General features: G+C 35.6%; 1 protein-coding gene across 6 annotated transcripts in view; it reads left to right on the forward strand.

Annotated features, from left to right (window-relative positions):
- The window catches only part of KNL1 (kinetochore scaffold 1), a 113257-nt gene that overhangs the window by 33962 nt on the left and 62735 nt on the right, over nt 1–16560 (forward strand). For all 6 annotated transcript variants that reach the window (XM_007480052.3, XM_007480055.3, XM_016427801.2 and 3 more), the window contains one exon: nt 1268–1305. In XM_007480052.3, the coding sequence (XP_007480114.2) occupies nt 1268–1305 (38 nt within the window). The remainder of the gene's footprint in view (nt 1–1267; nt 1306–16560) is intronic.

The following is a 16560-nucleotide window of genomic DNA, read 5'->3' on the forward strand; positions in this document are numbered from 1 at the left end:
GCAGTGCAGTGGGTGAAGCATGGGGCTTGGAGTCAGGAAGACTCATTTTCTTGAGTTCAAATCTGGACTCATACTAGTTGTATGATCTTGGGCAGTTCACTTAACCCTGTTTGCTTTAGTTTCCTTATCTGTAAAATGAGCTGAAGAACGAAGTAGCAAATCACTTCTGTGTCCAAAGATACAAAGAAAACTCCAAATGGTGTCACAGAATCAGAAATGACTGAAAATGATTGGACAATCAAAGTCAGACTTGCAAAATAGAAGCCTTTTTTGATAGGAGCTGCAGAACAAATTAAACATAGCCTTGTTAATTTAAAAAACTATCAGTACTTTAGGCAAAAACATGAATCCAAGTGGTGTTGTGGGTTTATTAGTCTTTTATGAGAATGGGATAATTTAATTTTTGTTTTCTTTAAGAATGGTGTAAAAATAGAGAAATATTAACAAATTTAGCTGACTCCTTTGAGTCACTTTTTTGGATAACTGGCTTCTTTTTGTCACCTGTGCAACACCAAGATTCGGACAAACAATTGATGTCATCTTGATTAATTTTTTTAAACTCAATTTTTTTGGAGTAGAGAATTTTTTAAAAAATGTAGTTGTCTAAAATAAAGTGCATTTAAACCAGCTTGAGAGAATTTCTGTTGGTCTGATGTTTTAAAATGAATAATAATTTGCCAAAATCAGTGTACTTCAAGGGTCATTATAGAGATGTTCTGACCCTGCACCTAGTTAATTTTCAGCATGATTGTCTTTAGATAGACCTTTATACAGTTGACTGCTTGTGAAATTGTTCATCTTAATTCTGTCTGCTAGTTAAATCTGAGTTGAGTATCAGGAGACATACCCATAAACATGTCAGTAATATGAACTGAACCTTTCTATATTTAATTGCATCTATAACCTAAAGTAAAGTTAGGTCTGAAGAGGTTACCCAAACTGAATAAAAGGAACATAAGCCCATTTCTTTCCTCTCATGTTCAGTTACTGTAGTAGAAATTCAGTGATTCACTCTAACAACATTTTTTCAGTCATATTACTACATCATTTAACTGCCAATAATAGCTGAGTCTTCCAAAGGAAACATACAAATTTGTGTGCAAAAATATGTGTCTTACATCCATACATGCATATGTATTTATTATATGTACTCCAGGAATGTTTTTTACTGGCTACTCTTTGCATTTAACTTTTAAAGCATGATAGGATTCTGAATAAATATTTTTATAAAATGTAAATGATAAAATTGTTTTTATTTAATTTTTAGAGATAAAACACCAGAAGATAATCAATGTGAGATCATTGGTAAGTATGAAGAAGTTGACTTCCTTACCATATGACTGTTTATCTGGATATGTTGAATATAAGAAGAACCTGGAATATGGGTATGAGGCATTATGTTGAGAACCTTCTTGCTCCTTATATTCAGTATGATGTGTAAACAACAATATTAATGATAGCCAACTATTAATTCAGTATGCCCAGTTAAGCTTTCAAAGAAATTTTTTAAGGTATTTAGCCTATAGCTTTCTTAATAAACAAAGATAAATTGGGAGGAGGGGAATGCTATTTAGTTATATTAGGAAGCAAAATTCCAATGGATTGAGAACCATGCCTATGTTCAAATATGGCCTCAGACACTTCTTAGCTGTATAACCCTGCCCTTAACGCTCTTCCACCTTAGAAACAATACACTGTATTAATTCTAAGACAGAAGGTAAAAATTTTTAAAAAAAGAAAGCAAAATTCCTAATAAAGAAGCTGAAGGATATTAAGGTCATTTGTGTCACAAATTATGCCCATTTTTGCATTATACTTTGAAGTTTATAAATTAAGATAAGATTCTGTGGAAAGAGGGAAGAAATTTCAGAAACCAGTATACTTAGGAAAGATACTCTCTTCTCTGAGATTTAAAGTTGAAGACTAATAGGAATATTCTATTTAATTTTAATTTTCTCTGATGACCTATAGAGAGAATGTCTAAAATAATTTAGCCCCAAAGTCATAAATTCTTTTATCTGAATAAAAATCAGTACTCTGGATTGTCCTTTGAAACACTGTCAGGATCAATTCCTGTATTTTAATCCCATTTTTGCCACTAACTAGCTCCATAAATTTGGGTCAGCCATATCACCTCTCTAGGTCTCATTTTCCTCATCTGTAAAATAAGAGGCTTCAATTCTAAAGTCTATAAATATTATATTTTGCTTTGTTTTGTTGTAGCAGAGAAAAAAGGAAATATGCTACTATATCTACAATATAATTTATTTTTAATGCTTTTTAAGAAGATGTATATGATTCAGTGGGAAGGATGCTAGATTTAGAGCCAGAAGACCTGGGCCTGAATCTTGTCTCTTCTACTTAGTACCTATGTGACCCTGGGCTTAATTTCTCTGGGCCCTTTATGGGCCTAGATCTATGATCCAATATCTACTAAGCTGTGTCAAAATGAAACACAGATCAGTCATCACTGCTTTCTTTGTCTCAATGTCTTCATAAGCATATAATTTTTTGTGTAAACACATTTTACTTTTTCAATTAGCAAGCAAGAAGAAAAACAAATTCCTTATAAGAGATGTGTATAGTCAAGCAAAACAAATTCTTTTTTAGCTTCATGTAGGCCATGTCCAAAATTGCATTATTCATAAATCTTGGGCCCATTATCTCACTGTTGGGAGTTGTAGAATATGCTTCATCATTTGTCCTCTAGAATTGTGGTTGGTCACTACATTGACCACCATTTCAAAGTTGCTAGTCTGTATGATATTGTTACTGTATAAATTATTTGCTTGCTTCTGCTTACTTTACTGTGCATATATCTTCCCAGATTTCTATGAAACTTACTTCCCTTTCATAATTTCTAATAATGTAATACTCTATTACATTCATATTTCATAGTTTGTTTAGTTATTCCCAATTGATAGGTACCCTTTAGTTTCTAATTCTTTTGTATAACAAAAATAGTTGCTGTAAATATTTATGTTCTTAGAGGTCTTTTGCCTCTTTATTTAATCTCTTTGGGCCCAGTCCAAACTTAGTATTATCACTGGGTTTAGTGTCAAAGGTTTTGGTGCCTTTTGGGTCATGGTTCCAAATTACTTTCTAGAATGGCTTATCTAGCCAATTCAATAAACATTAAGTACATACTGTGTGGTAGGCACTGTGCTAAGCACTAAGAATACAGTTAATTTTTTAAGAGTTCTTTCCCTCAGGGAGCTTAAATACAGTACAGAAAAGGAGGCAGGAAAGTTGGGCATGGGAGCGGAAAAAGAGACAAGGGGAGAGGGGAGGTACCTGACTCTTATGAGCATGTTATTCTATATAATTGAAACCAGGCAGAGTAATGGATGGGTGAACTGAGAGCCCAGTTTTTGCCCTTTATAAAGGAAGGCATTAAAAGGAGTTTGATATCTTCCAGCCCTCTAATCAGAAGGGAAAGGAGGTTAAAGGAAGGAGTGTCTGTCAGCATTTGAGTTAACAGCATGGTAGTGAATTTAGAAGTAATGAGCTTAACCTGGCAAGGGCATCTTTTTCCTTGGAGTTGAAATCCAGTAGAGCAACAGATGTAAAGTAGCTAGCATAATTCATATCTCTACCAGCAATGCCTCTTTTCTGGAAGCCCCTACAACATTTGTTATTTTCTTTTTTTTTCTACTTTGCCAGTCTGACGATTGTGAGGTGAAACTTTAGAGCTATTTTAATTTGCATTTCTTTTATTACTAGTGATTTTGGGCATTTTTATATTCATGTGAATTTTGTTAGCTTGAATTTGTTCTTTTGAAAACTATAGTTATCCTTTGACTATTTGTCTACTGAGGAATGGCTCTTAAATATTTGAATTTCCTTATATATCTTGAGCATTGACATCTTTATCAGAGAAACGTGCTGCAAAGATTCTTCTCAGTTAACTATTTTCCTGCTAATTTTAACTACATTAATTTTGTTTGCACATAAGCTTACAATTTTTTTTTCAAACCCTTACTTTCTGCCTTAGTAACAACTCTAACAGAGAAGGGCCAAAGCTAGGCAAATGGAGTTGAGATTCTTGACCTTTTATTACTCTAGATCAGTGATGATGAACCTTTTAGAGACTGTGTGCCCTGTCCTTTCTCCCCAAGGCTGAATGTGATCTACTTTATTCCAGACAATGGAGGGGAATGGTCCAGGTACTCTGCTTAGGGGACAGAGGCACATTTCGAGAGGGGGAGGGAAGTGACCTGAGCACTCTGCTCCGGGAAGGGAGTAAATGCTTTCATTGGGCTGCTGGGCAGAGGGACAGGGAGGCATGGTGGAAAGGGAAAAGGGAGCAGCTCAGCCCAAGTCCTTCTGCCTAACTAACTCTGGTAGTTAGTAGCACTTGCGCCCAGAGAGGTCTCTGCATGCCATCTTTGGCACCCATGCCATAGGTTCGTCATCATAGATCTAGATGAATTTCACTGTGATTTTCTAGCTATGTAAGTCTGATAGATATGCCACTGAATAAGAAAATTTCCCCAAGTTAATATTGTATTGGTTCAGTTTACCCAACAGCAATGAATATTTCTCTAGTTATTTAGGTCTGTCTTTATTTCTGTAGAGCATTTCATAGTTAATATAGTTCATGTGTATCTGAAGAGGTAGACTTTCAAGTACTTTATATATTATGTAGTTATTTTAAATGGAATTTCTCTCTTCCTTCATATTTTTGTGAGTAATATATAGAAATGCAGAATATGTATTTATTTTGAAATCTTGCAACTTTGCTGAAAAGTTATTTCAACTAATTTTTAGTTTACTCTCTAGGGTTCTCAATTTAAACCATATCATCTGCTAAAAGTAATCATTTCATTTGCTTTTTGCCTCTTCGTTCAATTTCTTTTTCATGATATTGCTATAGCTAGTAATTCTGGCTCTTTATTGAATAATAATGTTATAATGGATATCCTTATTTCACCCTGATGTTGTTTATCCCTATCACATATCCCTATCCCTTATCATATATTCCTGTCACATATAGACACTATTTGTTAAAATAACAAAAGAGCCATTGTTTCTATACCTTTTAGTATTTTTAATACAAATAGATATTATATTTTGTCAAAAGCTATTTCTGCATTTATTGATCATGATCATAATTTTTATTCTTATTAATACAATCAATTATGCTATAGTTTTTCTTTTTTCCAATTATTTTTTCACATACATTTAAAATTTTTGAGGTCTGATTTCTCTCCATTCCTCTCTCCCCCCCTCCACCCAATGAAAAGACAAGAAATGTGATATCTGTTATACATTTAAAATCATGAAAAGCATATTTGCATATTAGCCATGTTGAAAAAAAGGGAAGAGAAATAAAATTTTAAAATCATGTTTCAGAGGGGCTACTAGGTGGCTCAATGGATTGAGAGCCAGGCCTGGTGACAGGAGGTCCTGGGTTCAAATCTGGCCTTACTTCCTACCCATGTGACCCTGGGCAAATAGCTTAAACACCATTGCTTAGCTTTTACCTCTCTTCTGTCTTGGAACCAATACACAGTATTGATTCTAAGATACAAGGTAATGGTTTATTATGGGGGGGAAATCACATTTCAATCTGCATGTTTCAAACTGACTTCATCAGTTCTCTTTCTAGAGGTGGATAGCATTTTTCAAAAGTGCTACAGAATTGTCTTGAATCATTGTATTGATCAAAAGAGCTAAATCATTCACAGCTGATCATTGAACAGTATTGCTGTTACTGTAATGTTCTTCTGGTTCTGCTCACTTTCATTTTTTACCAGTTCATATGTCTTTCTAAGACTTATATGTTTTTTCTAAAAACATCCTGCCTGTTATTTCTTGTAGCATATAGTAGTCCATCACAATCACATACCACAACTTATTCAGCCATTCCCCAATTAATGGGCATCCCCTCAATTTCTACCACAAAGGAAAAAGAACTGCTGTAAATATTTTTGGACAAATAGGCCCCTTTTCTTTGATCTCTTTGTGATACAGATCTAGTAACAATTTTTCTGGGTTAAAAAGGTATGATAGTTTTATTTCCTTTGATTATAATTCCAAATTGTTCACTAGAATGATTATACTATGTATGAAATTCTTATGTTAGTGTTCAGTGGGATTTGGGCTATAGTTTCCCCACTCTGTTTTGACTTTCCTGGTGTAAGTATTAAAATCATATTTGTTTATTACATGGAAATTGGTAGCATCCTTTCTATTCCTTTTTTTTTTTACAAAACAGCATGTGATATTGGAATTACTCATCCTTTGACAGAATTTATTTGTTAATCCTTCTGGTACTAACTTTTTTCCTGAGATTGAATTACTGAAATTCTCTGTTCCTTGTTCTGTGGTAAATATTCATCAATTTCTCTTAAGTTATTGGTTTTACTTGGTATCAAATCAGGCAAAACAATTTATAATATGGCCTTTTAATTTTATTTTTATTATGAACTTAAACACCTCAAAATTTACATATACAGCAGAACACAAAAGGAGAATTGTATATGAAACTCAACCCTCATTTTATACTGCTTGCTATATATACATTTATATATATTTTCATGTTACTTTTAAAACTGTCCTCTTGTCTGAACTTCTTTCTGTTGCCTTTTGTGCATTTAGAAAAATGTTTCAATTGCCATCTTTTTTTCTTTTTCTTTTGGTAGCACAATTGCATACCCTTTTCCCTTTCCCCAGTTAAAAACCATGAAAAAGAAAAAAAAATACCCTGAAACAAGTATAATGAAACAAAGCAAATCAACCATGTTAAAAATATTTTATCTCTTTCTGCACTCTGAATCCATCATCTCTCAGGAAATGAGTAACATACTTCATCATAAATCCTCTGGAGTCAGAATTCACAAGTCTTTCAGGTTCTTTTTCTTTACAATATTAATTACATAAATTATTCTTCTGGTTCTGCTTGTTTTGATCTGTATCAGTTCATAATGCTCAGAATTCTCTGAAGTTGTCTCTTTCACCATTTCTTAAGATGCAGAAATATCCTGTTACATTCATATAACAAAATTTGTTGAACCTTTCCCTGAGGGACACTATTTATTAGATTCTAGTTCTTTGCTTTTTTTGTTTTTAACCTCTTCAACTAGGTAAAACAGTGGATAGATTGCTAAAATTGGAATTAGGAAGATCTGAGTTCACATGATGCCTCAGACACTAGATGTGTGACTCTTGGCAAGTCAATTAACCTATTTGCCTTAGTTTCCTCATCTGTAAAATAGAGATAATAACACCTACCAGGGTTATTATTAGCATGGTTGTTATAAGCATCACATGAGATAATTATAAACACATTTTGCATAGGACCTGGCACACAATAATCATTGTTTAAATGTTAACTACTATTGTTTTGTTTGCCACTATTCCCTCCCTTTTATTATCTTCCTTCTTTACCCCCTCCCTCCTTTTCCTTGATTCCCCCCCCTTTGTTTTTAATGTATTTCTATGCCAAATTATTCATATTTTTGTGTGTTTAACTTTTTCTTATCCATTTCATATAAAAGTGAAGTTCATCAGATTCATGGTCCCACTCATGATTTCCTCCATTTTTGTGTACTCTTCTCATATACCCCAATCATGAAAAACTAGCAAATTCTATCCCCCTTATTCCTCTATTCACCATGAATATTTTTTGCCCTTTTTTCTCTTTCCCCCTTTCAGATGCATAAAACAGAACAAGTCCACTTCAAGTCTTCTGTTTTTTAAAAAATTTTTTTATCTAGATCCCTTAGTACATTTTGAAGATATTAAGGTTTTAAAGGAACACTTGTTTCCTTTTCTTCAATTAGAATGTTAGCATGGTTTCATCATATAGCCTCTTTGAGAAGCTTGAATAAATGTTCCTTTCTAGGGTTCTCTTGATTTTCATGTTTATATATTTTTTTAAAAATATTATTTTATTTGGTCATTGTCAAACGTTATTCATTAGGAACAAATATCACCTTTTCCCCCCTCCCCCTTTACCCCACCCTCCCATTGGTGATACATGATTCCTCTGGGTATCACATGCATCCTCAACCCGAGCCCATTTACATGCTATTGGTTTCCGTAGTAGGGTGTTCATTCAGAGTCTCTCCTCGATCATATCCCCTCCACCCCTGTAGTCAAGCTTGTAATAATTAAAATAGTGGAAGACATAAATTGTTGCAGATAAAAGAGTGGTTTGTTAAATTGTGACTGCAGAAAATATGGTTTCAAGACAGTGTCTTGTTTTTAAATCAAATATAAGGTGGTTGCCAGGGAAAAATTCCCAATTATTAAATATACCCAAGTCAGCTGGTTTTATAGAGATTTTAATTAATACAAATGAGGAATTAAAGAAAGGGAGAGAGAGAGAAAAAGGAAATAATGACAAAAAGATAGGTCGGCCCAGGCCAGTCCAGGCCAGCCCAGGCCCAAGCCCTAAGAGAGAGATCAGTCAGTCCTTTATCCACTCACCACAAGATTTGTCCAAGCAAGGATTCTAGTGTTCAGAGAGATACCAGTTCAGCTTTGGCCAGCTGCCATCTCCAGGGAGAGTTCCTCTCAGACTCCTTCAAGGCAGCTTTTCCTCTCCTTTTAAAGGGAATTTTCTCCCATGTCACCTCCCCTAAGTTCTCACATCTACCAATCACGTAGATGTTTTCCAAAGGACAGACCATTCTTAATTCACACCTAAGAAGGCTTGAACTTTTGATTAAGTTCACACCTGAAAAACCTCTGAGTTAGTTTCTCACCTCTTTGCTCCTTGTAAATTCACAAGTTGCCTGACCTTTATAGGTACTTAGCACCCTTTTGTATTAGATCTAAAAATAGGCACAGCTAAAGAACTTTTGCCTTATTATAAGTATGGGTTTAAGTATTTTTCATTGTTCAGCAAGGAGTTTCTTCCCCTAAAGCAGGCTTAAGTAGGAGTGGAGTAGAGATCTCACATTCCTGATCTAAGTTCCTTCATTGTTTAAAATGGGGAATGGTCTTAACCAAATTTTATGAAGTAGGGTCTGAGAATTTTTAAGATTCACAAGCTGTTGTCCTTTCTCGGTGTTTTTACTCCCACCATTTGTCCTCTGCTTGTGGGTAGTGTTTTTTTTTTCTCCTTGATCCCTGCAGGTTGTGCAGGGACATTGCATTGAGACTAATGGAGGAAATGATTGTACCACAGTGTATCAGTCTCTGTGTACAATGTTCTCCTGGCTCTTCTCTTACTCTGCATCACTTCCTGGAGGTCATTCCAGTCTCCATGGAATTCCTCCACTTTATTATTCCTTTGAGCACAATAGTATTCCATCACCAACATATACCATAATTTGTTCAGCCATTACCCAATTGAAGGGCATCACCTCGTTTTCCAGTTTTTTGCCACCACAAAGAGCGTAGCTATGAATATTCTTGTACAAGTCTTTTTCCTTATTATTTTGTTGAGGTACAAGCCCAGTAGTGCTATGGCTGGATTGAAGGGCAGACAGTCTTTTATTGCCCTTTGGGCATAGTTCCAAATTGCCCTCCAGAAATGGTTGGATCAATTCACAACTCCACCAGCAATGAATTAGTGTCCCTACTTGGCCACATCCCCTCCAACATTCATTACTTTCCTTCACTGTCATGTTAGCCAATCTGCTAGGTGTGAGGTGATACCTCAGAGTTGTTTTGATTTGCATCTCTGATTATCAGAGATTTAGAACACTTTTTCATGTGCTTATTAATAGTTTTGATTTCTTTATCTGAAAACTTCCTATCCATGTCCCTTGACCATTTATCAATTGGAGAATGGCTTCATTTTTTGTACAATTGCTTTAGTTCTTTATAAATTTGAGTAATTAGACCTTGGTCAGAGGTTTTTGTTATGAAGATTGTTTCCCAATTTGTTACTTCCCTTCTAATTTTGGTTACATTGGTTTTGTTTGTATAAAAACTTTTTGATTTGATGTAGTCAAAATTATTTATTTTACATTTTGTGACTCTATGTCTTTCTTGGTTTTAAAGTCTTTCCCTTCCCAAAGGTCTGACATGTATACTATTCTGTGTTCACCTAATTTACTTATAGTTTCCTTCTTTATGTTCAGGTCATTTACCCATTCTGAGTTTATCTTTGTGTAGGGTGTGAGGTGTTGATCCAGACCTAATCTCTCCCACTCTTTTTTTTAATTCTTTATTAAAAGCTATAATTGGCTCTAACATTTTATTTTATTTTATTTTATTCATATAGAGAAAGGTGAATTTATTTATTTATTTTTTAAGTTTTTATTTGGTCATTTCCAAACATTATTCATTGGAAACAAAGATCATTTTCTTTTCTTCCCTTCCCCCCGCCCCCTTCTCCCATAGCCCACGCGCAATTCCACTGGGTATCGCATGTGTTCTTGATTCAAACCCATTTCCATGTTGTTGGTATTTGCATTAGAGTGTTCATTTAGAGTCTCTCCTCAGTCATATCCCCTCCACCCCTGTAGTCAAGCAGTTGCTTTTCATCGGTGTTTTTACTCCCACAGTTTATCTTCTGCTTGTGGATAGTGTTTTTTAGATCCCTGCAGATTGTTCAGGGACACTGCATTGCCACTAATGGAGAAGTCCATTACCTTCCATTGTACCACAATGTATCAGTCTCTGTGTACAATGTTTTCCTGGTTCTGCTCCTTTCGCTCTGCATCACTTCCTGGAGATTGTTCCAGTCTCCATGGAATTCCTCCATTTTATTATTCCTTTTAGCACAATAGTATTCCATCAACATATACCACAATTTGTTCAGCCATTCCCCAATTGAAGGGCATCCCCTCATTTTCCAATTTTTGGCCACCACAAAGAGTGCAGCTATGAATATTCTTGAACAAGTCTTTTTCCTTATTATCTCTTTGGGGTACAAGCCCAGCAGTGCTATGGCTGGATCAAAGGGCAGACAGTCTTTTATTGCCCTTTGGGCATAGTTCCAAATTGCCCTCCAGAATGGTTGGATCAATTCACAACTCCACCAGCAATGAATTAGTGTCCCTACTTGGCCACATCCCCTCCAGCATTCATTACTTTCCATAGCTGTTATGTTAGCCAATCTGCTAGGTGTGAGGTGATACCTCAGAGTTGTTTTGATTTGCATCTCTCTGATTATAAGAGATGTAGAACACTTTTTCATGTGCTTATTAATAGTTTTGATTTCTTTGGCTGAGAACTGCCTGTTCATGCCCCGTGCCCATTTATCAGTTGGAGAATGGCTTGATTTTTTGTACAATTGACTTAGCTCTTTGTAAATTTGAGTAATTAAACCTTTGTCAGAGGTTTTTATGAAGATTGTTTCCCAATTTGTTGCTACCCTTCTGATTTTAGTTATATTGGTTTTGTTTGTACAAAACCTTTTTAATTTGATGTAGTCAAAATTATTTATTTTACATTTTGTGACTCTTTCTAAGTCTTGCTTGGTTTTAAAACCTTTCCCTTCCCAAAGGTCTGACAGGTATACTATTCTGTGTTCACCTAATTTACTTATAGTTTCCTTCTTTACGTTCAAGTCATTCACGCATTCTGAATTTATCTTGGTGTAGGGTGTGAGGTGTTGATCCAAACCTAATCTCTCCCACACTGTCTTCCAATTTTCCCAGCAGTTTTTATCAAATAATGGATTTTTGTCCAAAAAGCTGGGGTCTTTGAGTTTGTCATAAACTGTCTTGCTGAGATCATTTACGCCAAGTCTATTCCACTGATCCTCCTTTCTGTCTCTTAGCCAGTACCAAATTGTTTTGATAACCACTGCTTTATAGTATAGTTTGAGATCTGGGACTGCAAGTCCTCCTTCCTTTGCATTTTTCTTCATGATTTCCCTGGATATCCTTGATCTTTTGTTCTTCCAAATGAACTTAGTTATGGTTTTTTCTAATTCAGTAAAGAAGTTTTTTGGTAGTTCCATGGGTATGGCACTAAATAAGTAAATGAATTTGGGTAGGATTGTCATTTTTATTATGTTAGCTCATCCCACCCATGAGCAATCAATGTCTTTCCAATTGTTTAGATCTAGTTTTAGCTGTGGAAAGTATTTTGTGATTGTGTTCATATAGTTCCTGTGTTTGTCTCGGCAGATAGATTCCTAAGTATTTTATATTGTCTAGGGTGGTTTTAAATGGAATTTCTCTTTCTAATTCTTGCTGCTGAGATGGGTTAGAGATATATAGAAATGCTGATGACTTATGCGAGTTTATTTTGTATCCTGCAACTTTGCTAAAGTTGTTGATTATTTTGAGTAACTTTTTGGTTGATTCTCTAGGATTCCTTAAGTAAACCATCATATCGTCTGCAAAGAGTGATAGCTTGGTCTCCTCATTGCCAATTTTAATACCTTCAATTTCTTTTTCTTCTCTAATTGCTACTGCTAGTGTTTCTAGTACAATGTTAAATAATAGAGGTGATAATGGGTATCCTTGTTTTATTCCTGATCTTATTGGAAAGGCTTCTAGTTTATCCCCATTGCAGATGATGTTTGCTGATGGTTTTAGATATATACTGTTTATTATTTTTAGGAAAGGCCCTTCTATTCCTATACTTTCTAGTGTTTTCAATAGGAATGGGTGTCGTATTTTATCAAAGGCTTTTTCTACATCTATTGAGATAATCATGTGATTTTTGTCAGTTTGCTTGTTAATATGGTCAATTATGTGGATGTTTTTCCTAATATTGAACCATCCTTGCATTCCTGGTATGAATCCTGCCTGGTCATAGTGGATGACCCTTGTGATGACTTGCTGGAGCCTTTTTGCTAGTATCCTATTTAAGATTTTTGCGTCTATATTCATTAGGGAGATTGTTCTATAGTTTACTTTCTCTGTTTTTGACCTGCCTGGCTTTGGGATCAGTACCATATTTGTGTTGTAGAATGAATTTGGTAGAAATCCTTCTTGGCCTATTCTGTCAAATAGTTTGTTTAATATTGGGTTTAGTTGTTCTTTGAATGTTTGATAGAATTCATTTGTGAATCCATCTGGACCTGGGGATTTTTTCTTAGGGAGTTCCCTGATGGCTTGTTCAATTTCTTTTTCTGAAATGGGGTTGTTAAGGTAATTTATTTCTTCTTCTTTTAGCCTAGGCAATTTATATTTTTGTAAGTATTCATCCATATCACCTACATTGCCATATTTGTTGCCATATAATTGGGCATAGTAGTTTTTAATGATTGCCTTAATTTCCTCTTCATTAGAGGTGAGGTCTCCTTTTTCATCTTGGATACTGTCAATTTGGTTTGTTTCTTTCCTTTTTTTAATTAGACTGACTAGTACTTTGTCTGTTTTATTTGTTTTTTCAAAGTACCAGCTTCTGGTCTTATTTATTAAATCAATACTTCTTTGACTTTCAATTTTATTAATTTCTCCTTTGAGTTTTAGGATCTATAATTTAGTCTTCATCTGAGGATTTTTAATTTGTTCACTTTCTAATTTTTTAATTTGCATGCCCAATTCATTGACCTCTGCCCTTCTTAATTTGTTAATATATGAACTCAAGGATATAAATTTCCCCCTCAGTACTGCTTTGGCTGCAGTCTCACATTGTCATTTTCTTCAATGAAGTTATTAATTGTTTCTATGATTTGTTCTTTAACTAGCTGGTTTTGGAGAATCGTAATGTTTAATTTCCAATTAATTTTCGATTTACCTCTCCATGTTCCCTTACTAATTATTATTTTCATTGCATTGTGATCTGAGAAAGTTGCATTTATTATTTCTGCTCTTTTGCACTTGTTTGCAATGTTTTTATGCCCTAATACATGGTCAATTTTTGTGAATGTACCATGTGCTCCAGAAAAGAAGGTATATTCCTTTTTGTCCCTATTTATTTTTCTCCACATGTCTACTAACTCTTAATTTTTCCAAGATTTAATTCACTTCTCTTACCTCTTTCTTATTTATTTTTGGTTTGATTTATCTAGTTCGGATAGAGGAAGGTTCAGGTCTCCCACTAGTATAGTTTTTCTATCTATTTTGTCCTTGAGTTCCTCTAGTTTCTCCTTTAGAAATTTGGATGCTATGCCATTTGGTGCATACATGTTGAGTACAGATATTTTCTCACTGTCTGTCTATACTGCCTTTTATCAGGATGTAATTACCTTTCCTATCTCTTTTAACTAGATTTATTTTTACTTTGGCTTTGTCGGATATCATGATTGCGACTCCTGCCTTCTTTTTGTCAGTTGATGCCCAATAGATTTGGCTCCACCCTCTTACTTTCACCCTATGTGTGTCTACCTTTCTCATATGTGTTTTATTGTAGACAGCATATGGTAGGGTTTTGGACTCTAATCCACTCTGCTATTCGCTTGCGTTTTATGGGTGAGTTCATTCCATTCACATTCAGAGTTATGATTACTAGCTGTGTATTTCCCACCATTTTGATTTCTGCTCCTTTACCTGCCTTTTCTTTCACTATTTCCTTCTACACCAATGTTTGCTTTTGAACAGTCCCCCTTGTTCCCACCCTTATTTTACTTCCCTTTCTACCCCCTCCCTATTTATCCCCCCCTTATTTTCCCTGTAGTCTTTCTAAAATTGACCCCCCTCTCCCTCCCTCTCTTGTACTGCTTCCCTCCCCACCAGACCATTTGTTATCCTTCTACTCCCCTATAGGGTGCAAATCTATTCTCTGCCCCCAATGGATTGGATTGTTTTTCTCTCTTTGAGTCACTTTCAAAGCATGTAAAAATTGAGTATTTCCTGTCTCTGACCTCTTTACCCTTCCAGTGTATTGATGTTCTCCCCCCTCCCAGCATGAGCTTCTTTATGACGTATAAATTTACCCCCGTTTGTTTCTTTTCCCATTTCTTTTAATAGTAACCTATTTTTAAGCTCTAGTTATATATATATATATATATATATATATATATATGCATATGTATTTTTGCATGCATATATCTATATACCTATTTATGTCTTGTCCTTTCATCCTATACAGTTTGTTGCTGTTCCCTCTAAGTATACTTCTTTTTGCTGCCCAGGTAATAACAACAGTTTTTAAGAGTTACCAATGACCTCTTTTCTTATAGGGATACATATCATTTTAACTTATTGAGTGTCTTAAAAAATTTTTGTTTGTTTGTTTTTCTTTTTTCCCCTCTTTTTTAATTACCTTTTGATGATTCTCTTGAGTTCTGTGCTTGGACATCAAATTTTCTGTTCAGGTCTGGTCTTTTCTTTACGAATTCTTGAAATTCTTCTATTTTGTTGAATGACCATACTTTCCCCTGTAAGAATATAGTCAGTGTTGCTGGGTAGTTGATTCTTGGTTGTAGACCTAGTTCCCTTGCTTTCCGGAATATCGTATTCCATGCCTTTCTTTTTTTCAGTGTGGATGCAGCCAGATCCTGAGTTATCCTCACTGTGGTTCCTTGGTATCTGAATGACTTCTTCTTGGCAGCTTGTAATATCTTTTCTTTGGTCTGATAGTTCTTGAATTTGGCTATAACATTCCTGGGTGTTGTCAGTTGGGGATTAAGTACAGGAGGTGATCTGTGGATTCTATCAATCTCCACTTTTCCTTCTTGTTCAAGGATTTCGGGGCAGTTTTCTTTAATAATTTCCTGTAATATAATGTCCAGGCTTTTTCTTTTGTCATGGTCTTCTGGTAGGCCAATAATTCTTAAATTGTCTCTCCTTGAACGATTTTCTAAATCCTCTGTTTTGTCAAGGAGATGCTTCATATTTTCCTCAATTTTTTCATTCTTTTGGTTTTGTTTTATAGTGTCCTGCTGCCTTGTGAGGTCACTCGATTCTAGTTGTTGTATTCTGGTTCTTAAAGACTGGATTTCATCCTTAGTTTTTTGGTTGTCCTTCAGATTTTCTTTGGAGGTCATCTTTCATCTTCTTCACCTCATCTTTCATCTCCTTTGCCTCATTTTCCAGCTGGTTGATTTTGGCTTTCAAGACACTATTTTCTGTTTCCAGATGACTTATCTTAGTTTTTAAGTTCTTTTCCCAATCGTCTTCAGCCTCTCTTAATTGTGTTTTGAATTGCATTTTGAGTTCTTCCAAAGCCTGTATCCAGTTCGCTGTGATTTCTGATTTTTCCTTTGCTGGGTCCTCCCCCTCCGTTTCATTCGCTCTTTGCTCATTACCTGTGCAGAAGCTGTCTATTGTAATTTCTTTCTTCTTTTTCTGTTGTTTGCTCGAGTTTACCCCTTCTTTGCTCCCCGTATTTGGCTGTGCTCTTGCTCCTCTCATTTTGTTTTGGTTTTGGGGCTGTCAGTCTCCCCTCTTGGAGTTTTGTCAGATCTCTTGGTACAATCTCTAGGGGAGGAATGTTAGCTTCCCTGTCCTTTGGAGGCTTTTGACTGGATTGAGTTTAATTGAGTTGGACTGTATGTGGTATGACTCCTGGAAGGCTGGGCCGCTCAGGCTCTCTCCAGTTCTCTCCAGCTGCTTCTCCACTGTCCGCAAGTGCCTTTGCCCGCCTCCCTAAACTCTGAGGAGTTCTGATGTGATTAGGTTCAACTGGATTGGTCTGGATGTGCCCCGAGGCAACGGTGAGATTGGAGCCCGATGGAGGGCCCCAGCCACTGCCTGTTTCTCCCTGGCTTCCTCCCCACTGTCCAAGCTAGATGCTCCGAGCCCGGCACCCTGC

Source organism: Monodelphis domestica, chromosome 1 (assembly GCF_027887165.1).
Source record: "Monodelphis domestica isolate mMonDom1 chromosome 1, mMonDom1.pri, whole genome shotgun sequence".
NCBI lineage: Eukaryota > Metazoa > Chordata > Mammalia > Didelphimorphia > Didelphidae > Monodelphis > Monodelphis domestica.